We start from the raw sequence: 18,291 nt of genomic DNA on the forward strand, positions 1-18,291 counted from the left end.
TCACATTATTGGTTTTCACAAGAATCGTCCCTGTACTATGATTATGTTTTATTGTTTTATTACATCATTAATGCTATTTGGACCTTATGATGAAATTACCTCTTCATTCAGTTATTTCAAATATAATATTAATGTAAGACTGCACCAAAGTAGGTTTTTGACCACGTGCAGTATGAGATGTTGGGATAATGTTCATAATTGGAGGGAAACCTCAGACTTCAAGGTCTTCAAACCACCACAGACGCCACACGCGTGGGACCCATAGCACACGCGTGGGACCCATAGCACACGCGTGGGACCCATAGCACACGCGTGGGACCCATAGCACACGCGTGGGACCCCTATCACACGCGTGGGACCCATAGCACACGCGTGGGACCCATAGCACACGCGTGGGACCCCTATCACACGCGTGGGACCCATAGCACACGCGTGGGACCCATAGCACACGCGTGGGACCCATATCACAGGCGTGGGACACATAGCACACATATGCAGCAGCACGTAGGGAAACTATCACAGTCCACTGCTGCATCCAGGGATTAAGCCTGTAACTTATGCAACGAGGAAACAAGCAGAAGTTTGGCAAATTATCTTCTAAACTTTTGTAAAGTTTGTTTTTTACAGCAGTTCTTTTGTGTATGAATGTCCCATGTTAAAACATGCTGGACTCTGTTTGTGTGGTTCTGTTGGGTTTCATCCAGTTCGTTCCCTCTGGGGGACATTTGATCCGTCTTATCAGTGTAAACGATGCTGCCGCCTGTTGTTTGGCTCCACCTTTACCTTGGCAGCAGGTCCTTTCTGTGTGTCTGCTGGTGATGCCCTTGTACAGATACGCAGCTCTGGTTGCACGATCTTCTCAGGTGATTAACAAATCCTGCGTGGTCATTACTCAGTGCTCTGCCTAACAACAGCGCTGTTTGTTATGACTGTGTCCACTGAAACTGGGCCACATGATAGTCTGTCAGTGTGTGTGTGTGTGTCACAGTCACAATATTTGTGTGTAAGTGTGTGTCACAGTGTGTGTATAGAGGCAGAGGTTGTTCAAGCCATAGTATTTTATATCTGTGGAAGAAGACAGCCTGCTATTTATAACAGTTTGTATCAGTTGTGTCTTGTGGACAGTTGGACTCATGCCAGCTGTGTGTTATTCTGTCCTAACCAATTAGAGTTCTCTATTTAAATCAGGCGTTAATATTACAGGAAAAACTAAAGTGAAGAGTGGATCTTCATTTAAAATGATAGCATTAGTAAATGTGATAGGAGATAAGAATGGCTCCAGTATGAATCTAGTTTGGGTCATAATTCTTGATTAGTTGTATTATTTACCTTCGCTATTTTCCCACTGTAACGTTGTGGTGTTGTGATAGCACAATTAGCAAGAATAGATGAAATCATTACACAAATCATCATCTAATGTCTGTTCAGATATCAAACGGAATGAATTATCATCCTGTTGATATTGATATGTGTGTATAAAACTGGACAGTCAGAGGCGACATGTGCATGGGCACGATGGGCAATGACGTAACTAAAATCACCCTAAAAATTCACACAAATCACACGATGTAATATTATTTCAGCAATGTCTGTCATATCGAATGATGGATTTACTGTAAACGAATTCACTGTGAACGGATTTGCAATTTACAGTTAGTGAAGTTCACATTTGTGTATTTGTGTATCAGGCCTCATTAATGTAGGTCAAGTTCATTTGCCTTCCGTCAGCGGCCTCTGGTGGACGACTGGCAAACTGCACTTGTGAAAACACTAAATATCCTTGAGTTGTGCTGTTTTTTTTATGCCTTTTGTTTGTTACATCTTTAAAGCGCTTAAAGTTTGAGAGAATCGTTAGCGGTATTAATGCAAGAACGAAGTGGAGCGACCTGGCCGGTAAGCGACTCTGTCTCTTTAACGTCCCAGAGAAGGGCCTTTATTTGGCAGGAAGTCAGCCGCGGCTACCGGAAGTCACATAATGAGGACACTGTGAGGCGCACAAATTGGCAACGAGTCCAAACGTTTCACTGTCCACTCGTTGAACCCTCCCCGCGATAAAGGTAATAGAATTAAGTTGGGAATTTAAACTATATTATACATGAACCTAATACATAAACCGCTTGTCGCTTGTGTCGTTCGTGTGTCTCTCCGTGTAACGCGTTTTCTTCGTGGCGGGTTCGGCGCTTTGTTTTGGGGCAGACATGGTTCGGTGTGGTTGTGTTACTGTCCACAGACCAGAGTCAAACTCACACTTGGAGTAATGGTCGTCTTTAATAGCGTAGTTGGGTGTATATCCTGCTTTAACGTTGCTGCTGTGGCTCAGTCTGGTTAGATGTGCGGCTATAATGCGCTTACTGACGCTTTAGGGACGCGTTGTTCGTCATCAACGCCTCACCTGTGATCAGCTGCACCGACGTCACCGGGTAAAGACGGGCCACCGAGGGGGTAAAGACGGGTAAAGACGGGCCACCGAGCGGGTAAAGACGGGTAAAGACGGGCCACCGAGCGGGTAAAGACGGGCCACCGAGCGGGTAAAGACGGGCCACTGTCAATGTGAAGACGGGCCACCGAGCGGGTAAAGACGGGCCACCGAGCGGGTAAAGACGGGCCACCGAGCGGGTAAAGACGGGCCACCGAGCGGGTAAAGACGGGCCACTGTCAATGTGAAGACGGGCCACTGTCAATGTAAAGACGGGCCACTGTCAATGTAAAGACGGGCCACTGTCAATGTGAAGACGGGCCACCGAGCGGGTAAAGACGGGCCACTGTCAATGTGAAGACGGGCCACCGAGTGGGTAAAGACGGGCCACTGTCAATGTAAAGACGGGCCACTGTCAATGTAAAGACGGGCCACTGTCAATGTGAAGACGGGCCACCGAGTGGGTAAAGACGGGCCACTGTCAATGTGAAGACGGGCCACCGAGTGGGTAAAGACGGGCCACCGAGTGGGTAAAGACGGGCCACTGTCAATGTGAAGACGGGCCACCGAGTGGGTAAAGACGGGCCACCGAGTGGGTAAAGACGGGTAAAGACGGGCCACCGAGCGGGTAAAGACGGGCCACCATCAATGTAAAGACGGGTAAAGACGGGCCACTGTCAATGTGAAGACGGGCCACCGAGCGGGTAAAGACGGGCCACTGTCAATGTAAAGACGGGCCAACGAGTGGGTAAAAACGGCCCATGCGAACAGGGCTTAACCGTGGTTCAGGTGTTTTCATTACTTGTTCATCTGTCATTCATAGAATTGTTCTTTGACTCTTTATTTACTTGTAGTCATTTTAGAGGTCACACACGGGGCTAAACGTAAAGGTCATTGTGTTTACTTCTACTGGGCTAGAGGAGCTGGGACACAAAGCCTGTGGTGAAAATTGATGTTGGACAATTACTACAGTTTCTCAATGTGTTCATCAGGAATGAAGCTACCTGCTCTGGTGCATTAGTTTTATGTAAGTCACTAAAGAAGCGAGGCTCTGTCTCCTTCATTCTCTGTATGTCCCTCTGTCAGGAGGAACCGGCAGTAGGCCAGCTGTATGTGAAGAGAGCTGCGGGTAGCTATGGTGAGTGAGATACTAACCAATGGGGGAATAATAACGGGCCAGACTTATTCTGGAGACTGACCGTCCCTCTGCTCCACCAGTCTTCGGCGGTGGATCTTAAGACCAAGGAGGAGAAGGATGCTGAGCTGGACAAACGAATTGAAGCGCTGAGAAAAAAGAATGAAGCCCTGGTCAAGAGGTATCAGGTAGGGATATAGAAACCGTCTGGTTCTTACTGGGACGTGATCTGAAAACAAATCCTGAAATAAATGATTTATTTTACACCAAGGTCACATCACAAACACAGTATTTCTGAACTGAACACAGTCATAATTTTTTATATCTTTGTTGACACACGCAAAGGGACGATGTAGTAAGTGAACCACTTTTGACAACTGGTCAATTCACCGTGTGCAGGAAGAAGCTGCTTCTCATAAGATCAGACCTGCTCGGTTCTAAATTCACTGGAGAGAAGCCAGAGTTGCATCAAATCGAACCCACGCTGATGTTCAGCCACATCTGGAGCCCTTTTTTTCTTTCAATGTTCTGTTTTGTGTTTTTAATAAAAAAAATGTAAAAGAAGTATTTGCTTCATTGACTTAGATGTAATATGTTATTAACAGTGGTCAGACATTAAATCAGATTTCATCACTGGTGTAGCAAACCTGGAGATGGTAAAACGTTGACTCAGGTTCTGAGGATCCGTTCATCGCGTTTGTTTTTAGTTCAGTTCCTTAGCAACTGCACAGTTTCTCATTGCTCCAGTCTAATTGCTCTCGTTCTATCCCTTTATGACAACAGGAAATCGAGGAGGACAAGAAGAAAGCCGAACAGGAGGGCATTGCAATAACAACGCCTCGAAAACCACGTCCCCACGAGCCGGAGGCTGACAGAAGGAAGACAGAGAAGGAAAATCTGACGGTCACGGTCGACCTCTCGAAACCAGCAGGGGTGAGAACCGCCGTGGATCCTAAACTTTGCAAGCTCCTGGTTTTATTTCCTCTAATCTGTCTTTAGCGTTAACAGTGAACATTAAATCATGTACAGTAATAAATTATAGTCCTGGAGTTAAAGATGCAGATGACTTGGTGGAACCTACTGACATCAACAGAAGCCTGACAGACACAGCCTGTGGAGACTGTAGCTTCTTAAAACTGAACATTCATGTTTGAATGTTACTTACTGGTTGTTGCCTGGGATAAGGAAAAGACTTGGACTGATATAAATAACAGCGTTTTGCCTCAACCCTGGCGACATTGAGCCGTTTGTGTTGCTGTCATCTATCATAGATCAGCGTCATATCAGCCACCTCTTTTGCCAGCAGCTCTGTCTCTGAGAGGATTTTACCCTCCTCGCTCTATAATAAGCGACGCACCGGCTGTAAGATGAAGTAAGAGTGTGAAGGAGACATCAGCCTAATTGAGCTGCGTCAGTGATGGGCTCACACATCTGGTAGTTATCAGCTTTTATTTCTTGGTCTGAAGATAATTTTAAAGTGATACTAAGGAGACGGTGAACCTGTGATCTGTCCTAAGTATCTAAACAAACTCAAATCGACTGTTTGGGGGATCTGTGCCGCTTAGTGATGAAGGATTTTGTTTCGACATATCTGCTGTGTTTCAGCAGGATAACGTAGAGGGAAGTTGAACCAAGCTTTTTAACATCAAATACACTTCTCATGGTCATATCATAACGATCCCCAGAACTTGTAAACACAGTACAACTGCAATGACTTGTTGATTGATTGTGTGAAGCGTCTTTGCACAAAAAATGAAAATCAAGCCTAGCAAAAAAACAGGTCAGAGGTGAGTCTGCGCAGAGCTGAGCAGCGATTTCATAGACCTGAACTGCACGTCCAGGTTTTCACCGTCATCAGAAAGGCTCCGTATGTGCAGCACTGGACCTCACAGCCGAGTGGTGGCAGTAGTGAAAACAAAATGCTTTGCGTGTTTGTAATGGGCATCCTGCAGCCTACAGGGGAGCTGAGCCAGGTGCTAATCAGAGAGGGCTGCTGGTGTAAAGGCCCAGCTACAGGTTGTAGGAGGACGGAAGTCCCGGAGGCGTCTGACGTTTACATCCTCTCTGGTTCATCATTGAGTCGGAGTTTCGAATGCTTCACTGGTCTTTCATGTCTGGCAACAAAATTAAAGCACCCAGTGGTTGAATTCAGGGAATGATGTGTCCCGTCACTGCTGTCATACCTCCTGCAGGAGAAGAGAGTTGTGAATGACTGGAAACCTGCAACGCCTCGTGGCCAAAAGACGTCTGAGGACAGCGATGGGCCCAGGGGGCAGAGCGACGGGCACAGCCCCCCCAGGAGGACGGGCTCCGGGCGACTGGGTCGAGGAGGTCAGAGAGGAGGAGGCCGCCAAGAGAAGAGAGAATGGGAACCACGGACACCTCGAGAGGGAGAACCTGGAGAGACAGGAGGACAAGGACGCAGAGGAGGAAGACGAGGAAGGGGAGGCGAAGGAGGGGGAGGAGGAGGAGGAGGCAGCACACCAGGAGGAGGCATGGACAGGAAATCCAAGGTGAGACACTGTGATAATCCAGTGGTAGTGATTGGACACGTACAGTTGAAGAGTAGACTGTTTATTCCTTGGCTGATGCTCGATATGAGCAGCTGAAGGAGCAGCCGAGTCTGGAGTGGTGGAGACGTCTGTATCACAGAACCACGGGACGTTTGAGAGCTGGAGCCGATTTAAAATAACACAGCAGCAAAGTTTGATCTGTGATTAGTTTAGATTAAATTTTCATTTGACTCCTAGAATTTCACCAATGATGAAGTCACACTTTTATTAATTCTCCTAATTGCTTTTCGAAGCTTTCTTATCTTAATGAACGATGTCATGAACGCGTCATGTCTGCAGGTGCTGCTGCACCGCTGGGCTCCAGAGCAGAGCGACGTGTTGTTCTCTCTGGGTAATGGCATCGGGTGTGTGTTGGTATTATATGATGCTGATGCTGCTCAGTGTGACAGCTCATTTGTTGTTCATGTCCTGCAGCGGTGCCTCCACTTCCAGAACTACTGCAGATTTTGTTCTGTTTGGGGTCTGAGGCTCTTCTGACTTCAGATTTTCATCTGGATGTTTTGACCTGATGCGTGTGTAAATGTAGTTTATGTTAGTTGCCAAGATTTTGATTTTATCCAACATTCAATTGTCTAACTAACGATGCTGTTCTGAGGACAGGAGTGGGAGGAGAAGAGGCGACAGAACATTGAGAAGATGAATGAAGAGATGGAGAGAATAGCAGAGTACGAGAGAGGACAGCGGGTATGAGAGCCTCCTGTGGACCAAACCCACAGACACTTGGCTTTGTTTTATAAACTCCTACCATTTTCTTTGTGTTCATTGTAAACTGTATGATTGTTTTGCGATTACAATAGATGGATGGAGACAAACCGATCCGTAACTTCCTGGACGACCCGAGACGTTCAGGCCCGGTGCCGGACACAGACCGAAAGGAGGGCAGCAGGAGACACGTACGAAACTGGGGCGGGCTGGACTTTGACAACGTGAAGACTCGAGCCGAGCTGGAGAAAGAGTGGACTGTAAGTGAGCTGAGGCTGGAGACGCGGGTTCAGAGGTGCTGCTCAGTCTTCCTGGCCTCTGCTTTTGAATTATTCCGTTCTCTCTCTCTCTACATATTTCACATGTTTGTCCCTCGTCCTGTCTCTGCAGAGTCGAAGACCTGGTCCAAAAGGCTCCGTGGACATGACCATGTCCATGACGGGCCGGGAGAGAGCAGAATACCTGCGCTGGAAGAAGGAGCGCGAGCAGATTGACGAGGAGAGACTGGCACGACACCGCAACGCCACGGGCCAGTGGAGACGGGAGTGGGACGCCCAGAAGACCGAGAGCATGTGAGGAGGGGGCACTGACGCCATCGGCCTGGATGGCTGCTGAGACAGGCCCGTTCATTACAGCCTGTACTTGTAATCCCTCATCCCTGTGTGTTTGGAAGGAGGGGATGTTGTTGGTGTTTGGTTGTTGTCAGACATGAATTAAGTGAAGCACAGCTGTCCTCGTCAGAGACAGAGGACGGCAGTAGAAATAGCTTTCGGGCGCCTTTATTGGAAGTGACAGGTGCTCAGAGTTGTGACAGGAACTGGTGTTCATGCGTGTGTCTGACCTGCGGCTGCGTTCGCAGGTTCAAGGAGGAACCATGTGCAGCTGCAGAGGGCGACTCGTCTGAGCAGGGAGGAGGCAGGAGAGGCAAGTCCACACACACACACACACACACACACACACACACACACACACACACACACACACACACACACACACACACACACACACACACACACACCGTGTCGACCACCCTGCTCTTTCAGCTAATTAAGGCCGTTATGTAAACGTGTTAATTAAGCTTGTTATGTGAATGTTGCCTGTAGTTCCCTGGAGTCCAAATTAACCTCTGATCTGGGGGCAGCTCTCTGAAGGACCCACGTTGCCTTCATGGGTTCAAATCATGACTCTGGTTGACTCAAGTTTGTCAAATCTGCCAAACTTTGGCCAAAGAATGATGTAATTGTTTAATGATCCTCACAACAGCAGCAATGTTAGCAACAATGCTAGAACTGGATAAACTGTTTTAATTCCTCCTATAGATTCTTTTACTTGTGCGTTATTATGATCTTCAGAATTACGACGCCCTTTTATTCACATTTAAGGATGTGGCGTGAAGGGCCCGTTGCGTTAAGGTTTGGTTTTCACAGTGAGATTAATCATGTTTACCCCTGTGGACATGCTGTTTGTGCTCAGGAGATGGATGCTCTGTGACTGTTTGTGTGTCCTCTCTGCAGCCCGGGGGCGTAACCCTCGTACTGAGCCTCGGGGCAGAGCCTCAGGTCAGACACAGCATGGGCCTGTGATTACGTTTGTGTGTTTATGAGCACATGCATCCCATCCTGAACTCACCCTCCTGTCCATGCAGCCTGAGTCCATCCTCTCCATGAGCTCAGTCCACATTTCAATCAACAGGTCTACATGCAGCATGTGTATGTGCTTTATAGAACTGGTCTGAGACTAGTTCTAGGCCTTTATGCTTCACAGAGTGCCACCAGAAGCAGTCGGTTGCTCTTATAGCAGCCAGAGATCCACTGGAAAGGTCGATGTCGTGTAGTTCATCATGTAGTGTGATGAAAACGGTTTCTACCTGAATGAGCTGTGTCTAAAGCTGTGCTGTCACTTTCCTGAACCTTTTTATGTCCTGGAATGATGGCGTGTCCTCCTCACATCAGTCTTTTTGTCTTTGACCCCCCCCCCCCTTCGGTCCCAGCTGTCATCCCCTCCCTGTGTCTGACCTTCTCCTCTCTCATCTTACAGCCTGCTTTGACTCTTTTCCTCTTTGATTTTTTTTCCTTTGAGGAAATCAGAGGGGACCCGGTGTTTACACACAGATCTATTTTTAATAAAAGATTACAGCTCAAACTAATACAGTCCAACAATAAATGCTCTTTCATGACGTCTTTTTACGGGAGGTGATGAATTATGCTGATGAGCTCTGCTGCACTGATCCTCCGTCACGTCACCACAGCACCAGCAGCGTCTGACCCTGAGTTCAGATGGTCTCTGCAGCCCTTTGACTCTGTCTGACACGGTTCCACTCGTAATTACATGAGACACAGAGGAAGGAACCAAGGATGATGTAACTGATTTAGTGTCTGGTCTTTAAATGTCTTTGTTAGATGACTTCAGTCAAGGTTCATGTCAGAGCATTGAGTTGGGTCGAGTTAGGCTGTACAGGTGTTTGTGTCTTGCAGCAGCTATAAGAAAATAAAAACGTTCTTCCGCTCTGATTTCCTGCATCTAGATAAAGTAATTGTTAAAAAGCTTTATTAATGCTCACCATCAGTCTCTCCAATAGACGACGGCAAGAGGCCTCCTAAAGCTCCCACCTTCGGCGACTTCCTGTCCCAGGGCAGGACCCCGGGGCGAGGGGAGCGCAGCAGAGGCAAAGGTCGAGGGCCGAGGCCAAGCTACAGGTAGTTCACTCCACTCCACGATGCTTGACCACATTCAGGTGTTTCCTTTTTTAAGAACATTTATAATAAATGCTCCTGGACCTCGACAGCATGCATGACAACCGCTGGGAAGGAGAGAAGGAAGAAGAAGGGAAGGAGAAAGAGGACAAGACGAAGAATGTGGAGACGGTGACAAAGGAGAAGCAGAAGGAAGAAAAGCCCAAAGCAGCGGCGACTGCAGCAGAGACGGTAGGAAAGGCTGCAACAGCTCAGCGGTATTACACAGGACACATATGGAGACATACAGGGACATTAAGGGCTTCTGTTTGAGCAGCTTCAGTTAGAAAGTACTGTCCCAGCTGACTGCCTGCAGACAGGTTCCCCTCATCAGCAGCCTCTCTGGGCAGATATAAGAGTAGAGTCTTTCTGTCTGTCGTCAGGTGGAGGAGAAGAATGGAGGTGGAGAGGAGGATGAAGACGAATGGGAGGATGCCAGCGATGGTGAAGATGATGATGATGGGAGCGACTCTGGCCATGACTCCAGAGGCGATGAGAAGAAAGACACCGGCAAAGAGAAATCGAACAGGGTGAAGGGTGACTCGCCTACATCCCCGGCGCCTCGTTCTCGACCAACATCTGGAGAAAGCGCTAAAGAGCAGCGGACGCCCAGGCCCAAGGTTCACATCCCAGCGCCAGAAGCTGTCCAGGAGTCACCAGAGGGGGGCAAACCCCTCAGCCCCTTCTCCCCGCTCGACGGCCACCAGCCTGTGTCCGACTGGGGGGAGGAGATGGAGATGCTGTCGCCCCGGAGCAGCATGGGAGGCGAGAGCCCGCTGAAACCCCCCAGTACCGAGAACAGCCCCCCTCAGAAGAAGGAGGAGATGAGCGGGTGCTGCAGTGAAGCTGCTGAGCCACAGACAGAGGAGAGTCCAGGTGGGAAGCGCCTGCAGTCATCACTGCGTTGTATGACTCGGTATTAAGGAATCTGCTGGTGACGGGTTTATGTATATAATGCATTAGATTTGGCTCTAACGCGTCACTGAATAACGGCCATACTAAGCATCAGGTTGTACTGAGGCTTCACTGGACCAGTTCTTAGAGCTGCTTATTCCTGATCTAAAGCTCCCTCTGTGCAGAACCTGCTCTGATCCATTTGTTTTGCTGCTGCCCTGCAGGGACTGAGCTCCACCTGCTGCTGCTGCTGCTGCTGCGGCTCCAAAGCCTTCAGCCTTTTACAATGTTACATGAAACGTGAAGTCCATTCATTCCTATGAGTCTTGGTAACATGTGGAACACGGCAGTGGCTCACGTCACGTCTCCCACCTGCGTTTGCTGACGTGACTGTAATAGTTAGACACAGACATGGGAACGTAACGGCTCCATCTGCTCACAGCACCGAACAAACAGATGACGCGAAGCTAATTTGGTCCAGATAAACAAACTGTAGCTATGGTTTTAGTTTTTTAAGAAAAGAGGGTTCCGTTTTTTTCTTGTCGTCTCGCTTTGCTCTGTTCGTCCTGGATTAAACTGTTTTTCTGGCAGGACATTGTTTTAGATGTCTGTGCGTGCGTGTTCTCCTCAGAGGTTCCGGCCCAGCAGACTGTGATGGTGTCGGAACCGGAGCTCGTCCCATCAGACCCCTCCCAGTCAGAGGTCTCTGTGTGTGACCCGTCTGCTGTTTCTGCCCCAGTTCCCTCTGAGGTCAGTGAGGCTGCTGTGACGATGGACCAGGATGCACCTGCTCTGTCACAACCACAAGGTACCGTAAGAATACTGGGCGGTTCTGAGGCTTGGCTCCGTTAGTGATTTGGTCTTCTGGTATTTAGTTTTGTTTTCATCGAGCTTCTCTCTTCTGGCGGCAGACAACCTGGACGCCCCTCCCTCTCCCTCCGACCTCGACGCCGAGCAGAGCTCCTCTGACCCAGCGGAGGAGCAGGAGGCGCCGCCTGCTGGGCCCACGGCAGCGGATCCGTCGGCGCCGCCGTCTTCAGGTGCGTCTCCCTCACCCTCTCACCCTCCTCTTCATGAGCCTCTGTGCTGGGTTTGCTTCTGTGGCTCTCTGCGTCTCTGAGCTTTGCTTTTTGCTTTTGTCCCTACAACATATAAATAATTAATAGCAGAAGCACGATGAACCCACAGATATATTCATACTCACCCCAGCAGAGCAGTTTGCCTGTTTTTTGGCTCAGACACTCGTCACTGCCTCCTCCAGCCAATGGCGCCTCCTGGCAGTCGCCTCCTGCTCCTCCTCCTGATGCTCTGCACCTCCTCGTTCTTCTCCTGTTTCCGTTGTGCTCGTATGTGCGCCGTTTGTTTCTCTTCTGGTGCCTGTGGTGGAAGCGCTGCCTCTGTGCTTCTGTTTGAAGCGCTTGTTGCTGCTCAAAGGCCTGTTGCGTCGTGTCGTCCCTGCGTTCGTGGCATCTTGGAGACCAGATGTCTCCAGATAAACTGCCCCAGCAAACATACAAACAAAACTCATAAATAAATGAAGGGCTTGGCGAGGTTTAGCGACGTCCTGATCCAATCTGGAACAGGCACAGACTTAGAGCTGAGAAATCCATCTTCCATCCAGAACCCGCATTTATCAGGAAATCAGTCCAGAGCTCAAGTGTTGAAATCCTCTTATTTAAACTCTCACTGACCTGTTCGCGTGTTCTCAGTCTGGGCATAAAATAATTAGGATTATGTCTGACACAGGACGAAGAACCAGGTGGGATCATGTAAGGTTCATGGATTCATACTTGATCATGGTGCCTGAGTCGAACACGAACAGTTGGCTGCTTGTCACCTGCATAATGAAGGAAAACACAGCTTAATCACAGGCAGAGCCAGATTCCAGAGCTGATGTTTGAGACGAACTGTTTTGACATAGCATGAATTTTTCAGGTAACGAGGGGAAGTTTAGAGCAGGAGCCTGCAGACGCTCGTGGCGACGGTGGTTCATGTTTGTCTGCAGCTTGTTGTTGTTGTTCACTTGATCTGCCTCAAATTCAAATCCACTGACACGTAACGGAAAGAGAATGAGGTGGTGCAAATGCGGAGCTTCATCGGGTACAGGTGTGATGTGGTTTGGGAGAATCTTTCTGCTCCATTCGGTTTCAGTTCCGTTCTGTTACATCGGTTCTGAGACACTCTGTGAATATGAACCCAAATATTTCACCTCGTCTGACCTGAAGCTGAAACTGGTTTCTGATAGTGGTCTGAACGGCCACGTGAGCCTTTGTCCTGCTCTCCTCCAGATGTTCCGCTTTGTTTTCCTGCGGGTCTTTATTTGCACGGCTCCGCTGCCCGTGTTGCTTGTTCCTGTTTTTTGTCCTTTTTGTCCTTATTTCAGCTAATGGATCGTCTTTGGGTTGTTGTCTCCCGTTCGGTGCCGAGCCGTAAATGGCCTTCAGATTAGTAAAAAGCGCTTCATCGCATGAAATGGACGCCTGCTGAACACTGGGATCCGGAGCCGTTCCTGGTTCTGCGAATGAGGCGTGCGCACATTAACAGCGTGAGAGCCACCGGTGGGAATAGAAATCACTCACCCTGGTGGGAATCCGTGCCTGCTCCACTCATCGCCGCATCTAAGAGGCAGTGAGCTAAGAGAATAAACCACAGAGCAGAGGAAGAGGAGCTGCTCTCCTTCAGCCACTCAGCCTGTGGTTTTATCACTCGCACTAATGGAAACGTATTAGAAGGGACGCCAGCTTTGGTTGATACTGAGAAAAGGGAGTAAAGGTTCACTGTAGTGGACGGATTAACGTGTTTATATTAACATTGGGTGGACAGGTTTCAGGCTGATGGAGGTGCTCTTCCTTGTCAGGAGGCAAAGGTGACTGAAACACACGGTTTAATCCCATCATGAATGTAAGCGTTTGAGGTGGAGGGTCGTGTCTCAATGGTCACATTGACGCTCGCACAGAGCAGCAGAAGTCGGATGAGCTCATGCGGGGCGTTGTGTTGGTGTCAGGGAGGAGATGAGGAAACCAGGGAAATTAGAGACGCAATTAAGTCTTTAAAAGCTTTTTGGGAGGAAATGAGCCGTGGTCTGCTGGACGGAGATGGGCCAGATAGGACGGACGCCGTTTGAAGTCAGATTGAATTAAGGCTTGTGATGTTGCTGGCTCCACAGTGGAGAATGTGGCTGTGGATGGAGATGGATGACGTGCAGCAGCCCTGTTCCAGAGCAATAAACAGCGTCCAGAGAGCTCGCGGAGCCACAGTCACGTCCGATACCTGCTTAAATGTGTGTTCACTGAGCGAGCGTTAGGCTCCGTCTGCTGCTTTGTCTGTCACCTCCCGCTCGTGGTGACGTAATATAACGATGACAGATGATGAGGCCACGTGTCCGGTGGCCCTGCTTCCAGCTCGCTGCTGCTCCCTATTAAACAGTTACATTTGAAGTCATTAAAGCTTCTCGATATTTAAAGCTGTTATTCCCCTCATGTCTGTTTTCCTATGAGTTGATTTCACCGGTTGTTGTGTCTAATTTAATGACATCAGTTCTGTAGTAAATGAACATTATTTTGCAGTATTGATTATTATGATTATAGTCCATCTGTGTGTGTTTATTTCTCCAATTCAGCAGCTGAATGAGCAGATTAATGGTAATGGCCTGAGATGTGCTTTGGAAACACACTCACACACACTCACACTCACACACACACATTCAGTGTCACTTCTCCTGCACTGCCACCCACCACTTCCTCCTTGTGTTTGTATCAACAGGCTGAAGCTTCTGCGAACTGACTGACTTCAGGGGAGGATGAACAGCGTCACTGCTCATCACTGGAGTGGCCGTCAAGCATCAAAAAAAACAGAAAAAAACAGAAAAAAAGTCCTGAGGAGGAGCGTAATCCCATTGGCACCTTGGTCCCTAGTGTTTTAAGGTTTTTCAACTCTGAGGGTCTGATCAACGTCGGGTCTGTTGCCATGTTTGTCTCAGTTTGTCACGTACTAAGCTGCCAAATGCCTGGCTCTGTTACTAAGACGCTTCTCGTGGGTGTGAAGGTCGTTTGTCCAATTGGATAGAAATGTGACAGAACAAAACCCGTTCTCTTATACCTCAACGATCAGCAGCTACGAGGCTAAACGTTTCTGAAGTGATCGGGTTGGAACCTGAAAACCCCTGATTCATCAGAGCTGTGTTTTATGGGTCACCAAGAAAAACGGCCTCCGCGTGTTTTAAGGCGTTTGCTGGAGCTTCGGTAGTGAGTTCAGAGGGAAGCGGGATGTGAGGACGCCGTCACAGGCGTCTGCGTCCTCCTTCGTTACCCACAATGCACCCTGGCTGCTCCAGAGGATCCCAGCGGCCTGTTTCAGCAGGCGTCACTAACCTGTCATCAACATAGAAATCTGCTCTTAATGACGCAGACCCCCCACGTGGCCGTGGGGGGTCTGCGTCACTGAGGAGCCCGTTTAATTTAACTGTACAACTTCGCACTGCTGCGTCAGAACTGGTTTTTAAATCCATCCTCCAGTGGGTCTGTGTTTGTAGAGGAAAACTGAAGCTGGAGATGTTTCCGTCATGAGACAAAAACTCCTGAACCAGACTGGTTCTCAGGACGTTTGCTTTAAATGTGATTTCTGTCCTCTGATTCATGCAGTAGCTCAGTAGCTCTGAGACCCCACTGACCTTTGGTTTTACACAGAAGCACCTATGCAGGCCTGCTGTCAGGCGTCATGCCCGAAGGCACCTCGGCAGAGCAGCCGTGTGACGCCGCGTGCTCGAGTAGTCGTGGGATTCTGTGTTTCAGCTGATTGCGTCATAATGGGAGCGTTTCACGTTTTCCTGCCGTTGTGGTTCTGAAGGGTCGTGTGGTCGGAGCCTGGTTCTGCAGAGATCTGCCCCATCCGTCTGATGGTTCCGCCTCTGCCCTCCACACTGCCTTTAAACCCACTTAGAGCCATGTTGGCCATGTCTGGGAGGAGTCCTCCCTGCAGATGCAGGCTGGAATCACCAACGGTGGTTTGCTGCTGTTTAGAGCTTTTATTTTGGAATGAAACCTCCTCGTATACCTCAGCAGACTAAGGGCTTTGCTTTGGTTTGGTTTGAGCGTGCGTCGTTTTCTGCAGGCTTTCAATCATGTGAGTGGTGGCGACTCACCTGTGCTTTAATGTTTTTATGTTCTGTGTCTGATGAATAAAAGTTGTACATCCAAGCGAAAGGAAATGCAATATGTACAGTTTTTAATGGAGATGAACATTCCACAGTTGGGTGTTTGTGCGAGTAGCCTGACAGCTGTTAACCATATATTTTGTTTTGTTCCTTTATGCAAATGGTTGTTTGCTTTTCTGAGCTCCGACGATTGTACTTCATCCGTTTCTCCGACGTCTTCCTGCAGCGTGGAGTGGCGTGCGCTGTGGTCGTGACCATATCAGGACTAGCATGAATCCACAATTGTAGCTTTTTAATGTTTGGTTCATAAGCCATGGCTGAAGTCAGCTCATCTTCATCAGCTCACGCCCCAGAGTCCAGATGTGTGTTCAGCTTTTCCTACATCAAATGTAACAACGCTATTGTTGTATCAGTTTTAGTTTTTCTTTCATTCATCAAATAAATGTTTGTTTTTGGGATGTCTTGTGTTTTTCTGTGCTGTGTGACCTGAAACCTGCTGGGTGCTGGTTTGAATCCAGCATCTGCTGCCTGTGAGGGCTGGACGCCTGCATCGCTCCTGCTGCGGGACGTTTCTCAAACTGTGGCCCAATCGATGGGTGTTGCGTTCTTTGAGCTCCTCCTCGTCCGGAGCGGAGTCAAGGTGGACAAAGATTCGTGTGGTGAAGCGGAAGCGTTTCCTTCAGATTAAAAGGGCGTAGTTTTCCCGTCTCCACCCGTTTGTCCATGTGCAGTTTAAAGGTTGTGAAGTTAAGTTTCGAGCTGAAGGACGAAAACGTGCGTCTGTAACGGACATTGTCTCGACCTCTGAACGTTTGACAATGATTTGTTTGACCATGTTTTCATTAGCCCGTATTTTCTTCATTCAATTAAACTATTTGTCCGCTGTTGTTTATCAACTTATTTCAGTGTACTAAGCTAATGCCTGGGGTTTGTTTCTGGTAACTGGTTACCCAGGATTGCAGTTTGTTTTATTTTGAAAATCCCACCAGAAACGCCTCCTTCGAGCTCGGGCAGCTTGACAGCGGTCCCGTCCAGATGATGCCAGAGAAAAGCTCGAGTTCAGTTTGCCCGGTGCGCTCGCAGGGGTCAGGGAGCTCGTGCGTCCGGCCCAGAACGCACCACAGGACCGGAGCGCGTGCCCCGCGGTGTCGGACCGCCCTGCGGTCCGGACTCCGATGAGCACACCACACTCCGCGGCAGAGACCTCGTCGGACAAGGCTCCAGCGCCGGCACCGAGATGAAAGCCGCCGGCAGGCAGGTGACCGCGGCCGCGGAGAAGCTGAACGGGGACGCGAAGCGCAGGCCGAGTTACCCCGGGGAGCTGCGGGCCAAGCACGCCAGCATGTCCACCAAGATCTGGGTCAAAGTGGCCATGGCCATCGCTTATTTCCTCTGCGTGTCCGTGGCCGCGTTCATCCTGGTGGTTTACTACGTGTTTTTCTGGACGCCGGACCCTGCGTTCAACGGCAACAGCACCGACGCGCCGAACCGCACCGCGTGCGCGCAGAGGCTTGGATGACAACGCAGCGCGCACGCATCTGCGCACAGCATGTAGGTGACTGCGCACACCTGGCACGATGCTGCAGCGGGGGGGGGGGGGGGGTGCACGCCGAGCAGTGACTGCATCCGGAGTTTGCTGTGCTGGTTGAGCACCCGGACAGAGGACAGAGGGGACCCAAACAGCCGGTCCGGACGGGTCCGTCGGTTCTTAGCACTTTGTGTTTCTATTAGAGGTGAATGGTTGTTTATGTGAGTCATACACGTGTTAAACCGTGGATGGATTGTAGGACATTGGGTCATCACTGAGACTAAAAGAGGAAAACCGGTCCGACTCCGGACTCCCACTGGGTTTAATTCTGGCTTCACATTAAACGTGGCTTTACAAACGCCACAAATGAAAACCTATTCAAGCTTCTGCAAGGAACACAATCTGATAATGATTTGGTTGATAATTATGAACATACAAAAGCCATTTTATAATAAGACACAAATGCACCTGCTCAGTTCTATGATCCATTCAGGCTTTAACTCGAAGGACCTCCACTTTCATGAACTAAATGAGGTCAGATTGTCTAGAATCCACACAACAGCGAAAACCTAAAACACTCGTGCTTTAGTGGATGCTCCTCCCCTGCACCTTTGGGTTCCCCGTGGAACATCCACAGGGAACCAAAGAGCCCCTGTGACGTCCTGTAGCTCATTAGAAAGTGCTTAGAAACCACGTGCTTGAACCCAGTGACTGAACACAAGCTGTGGCCGTGCAGAACCAGATGAACCCTTGAACTCCAAAGAAGCTCCACGTTCCTGTGGAACCCCACTCTGCACTACGACGAGTGATGGACTCTGAGCAGGAAGCTGCTTTTATTCAGGTATCTAGAGGAACGTGATCTGTACTGTAGCTCGTAGCCGTGTGGGTTCTGTGGCTGCAGTGCTTTTAGCAGAGCAGCTTCTGACGCCTTCACTGCACCTCCTCTCGTGTTCACTTCTCTTCCTGTTCATCTTTTAGGCTTCGGTCCCTAAATCTTCTAGACTGTTTGATTTATGATTCAGCCTTGACAATTTATTGTAATGATATGATAAACTATGCATTTATTCCCACGTGGGTGGCGTCTTTTTGTCAACAGAGCGCATGCTGGCGCCGCCGCTGCCCTGAAACGGCCGCGCTGGTGTCAGATCAGTGTGTGTGG

At 49.1% G+C, this 18,291-nt stretch overlaps 1 protein-coding gene across 3 annotated transcripts; it reads left to right on the forward strand.

The window, feature by feature from the left end:
- The first annotated feature begins 1,933 nt into the window (after nt 1-1,933).
- ccdc9 (coiled-coil domain containing 9) lies at nt 1,934-16,062 on the forward strand. Of its 3 annotated transcripts, XM_029170928.3 has the most exons (16): nt 1,934-2,057; nt 3,503-3,554; nt 3,635-3,739; nt 4,335-4,484; nt 5,744-6,064; nt 6,725-6,808; nt 6,922-7,086; nt 7,217-7,398; nt 7,686-7,750; nt 8,341-8,385; nt 9,405-9,522; nt 9,612-9,750; nt 9,942-10,434; nt 11,084-11,260; nt 11,364-11,492; nt 14,215-16,062. In XM_029170928.3, the coding sequence occupies exons 2-16, from the start codon at nt 3,552-3,554 to the stop codon at nt 14,217-14,219; spliced, it is 2,181 nt and encodes a 726-aa protein (XP_029026761.1). In that variant the 5' UTR covers nt 1,934-2,057; nt 3,503-3,551; the 3' UTR covers nt 14,220-16,062. The 3 variants fall into 3 exon arrangements, with proteins under 3 accessions (XP_029026761.1, XP_055369966.1, XP_029026762.1); XM_055513991.1 differs by lacking the exon at nt 8,341-8,385 and having other exon boundaries at nt 9,393-9,522; XM_029170929.3 differs by lacking the exon at nt 8,341-8,385 and having other exon boundaries at nt 1,935-2,057.
- Nucleotides 16,063-18,291: the final 2,229 nt, after the last annotated feature.

Source organism: Betta splendens, chromosome 13 (genome assembly GCF_900634795.4).
Source record: "Betta splendens chromosome 13, fBetSpl5.4, whole genome shotgun sequence".
NCBI lineage: Eukaryota > Metazoa > Chordata > Actinopteri > Anabantiformes > Osphronemidae > Betta > Betta splendens.

Excerpts from the sequence above, each read along its gene's own strand:
- ccdc9 (XM_029170928.3), top strand. Across the intron at positions 3,740-4,334 it reads CCCTGGTCAAGAGGTATCAG|GAAATCGAGGAGGACAAGAA; the intron begins GTAGGGATATAG and ends TTATGACAACAG. Across the intron at positions 9,523-9,611 it reads GGGCCGAGGCCAAGCTACAG|CATGCATGACAACCGCTGGG; the intron begins GTAGTTCACTCC and ends GGACCTCGACAG.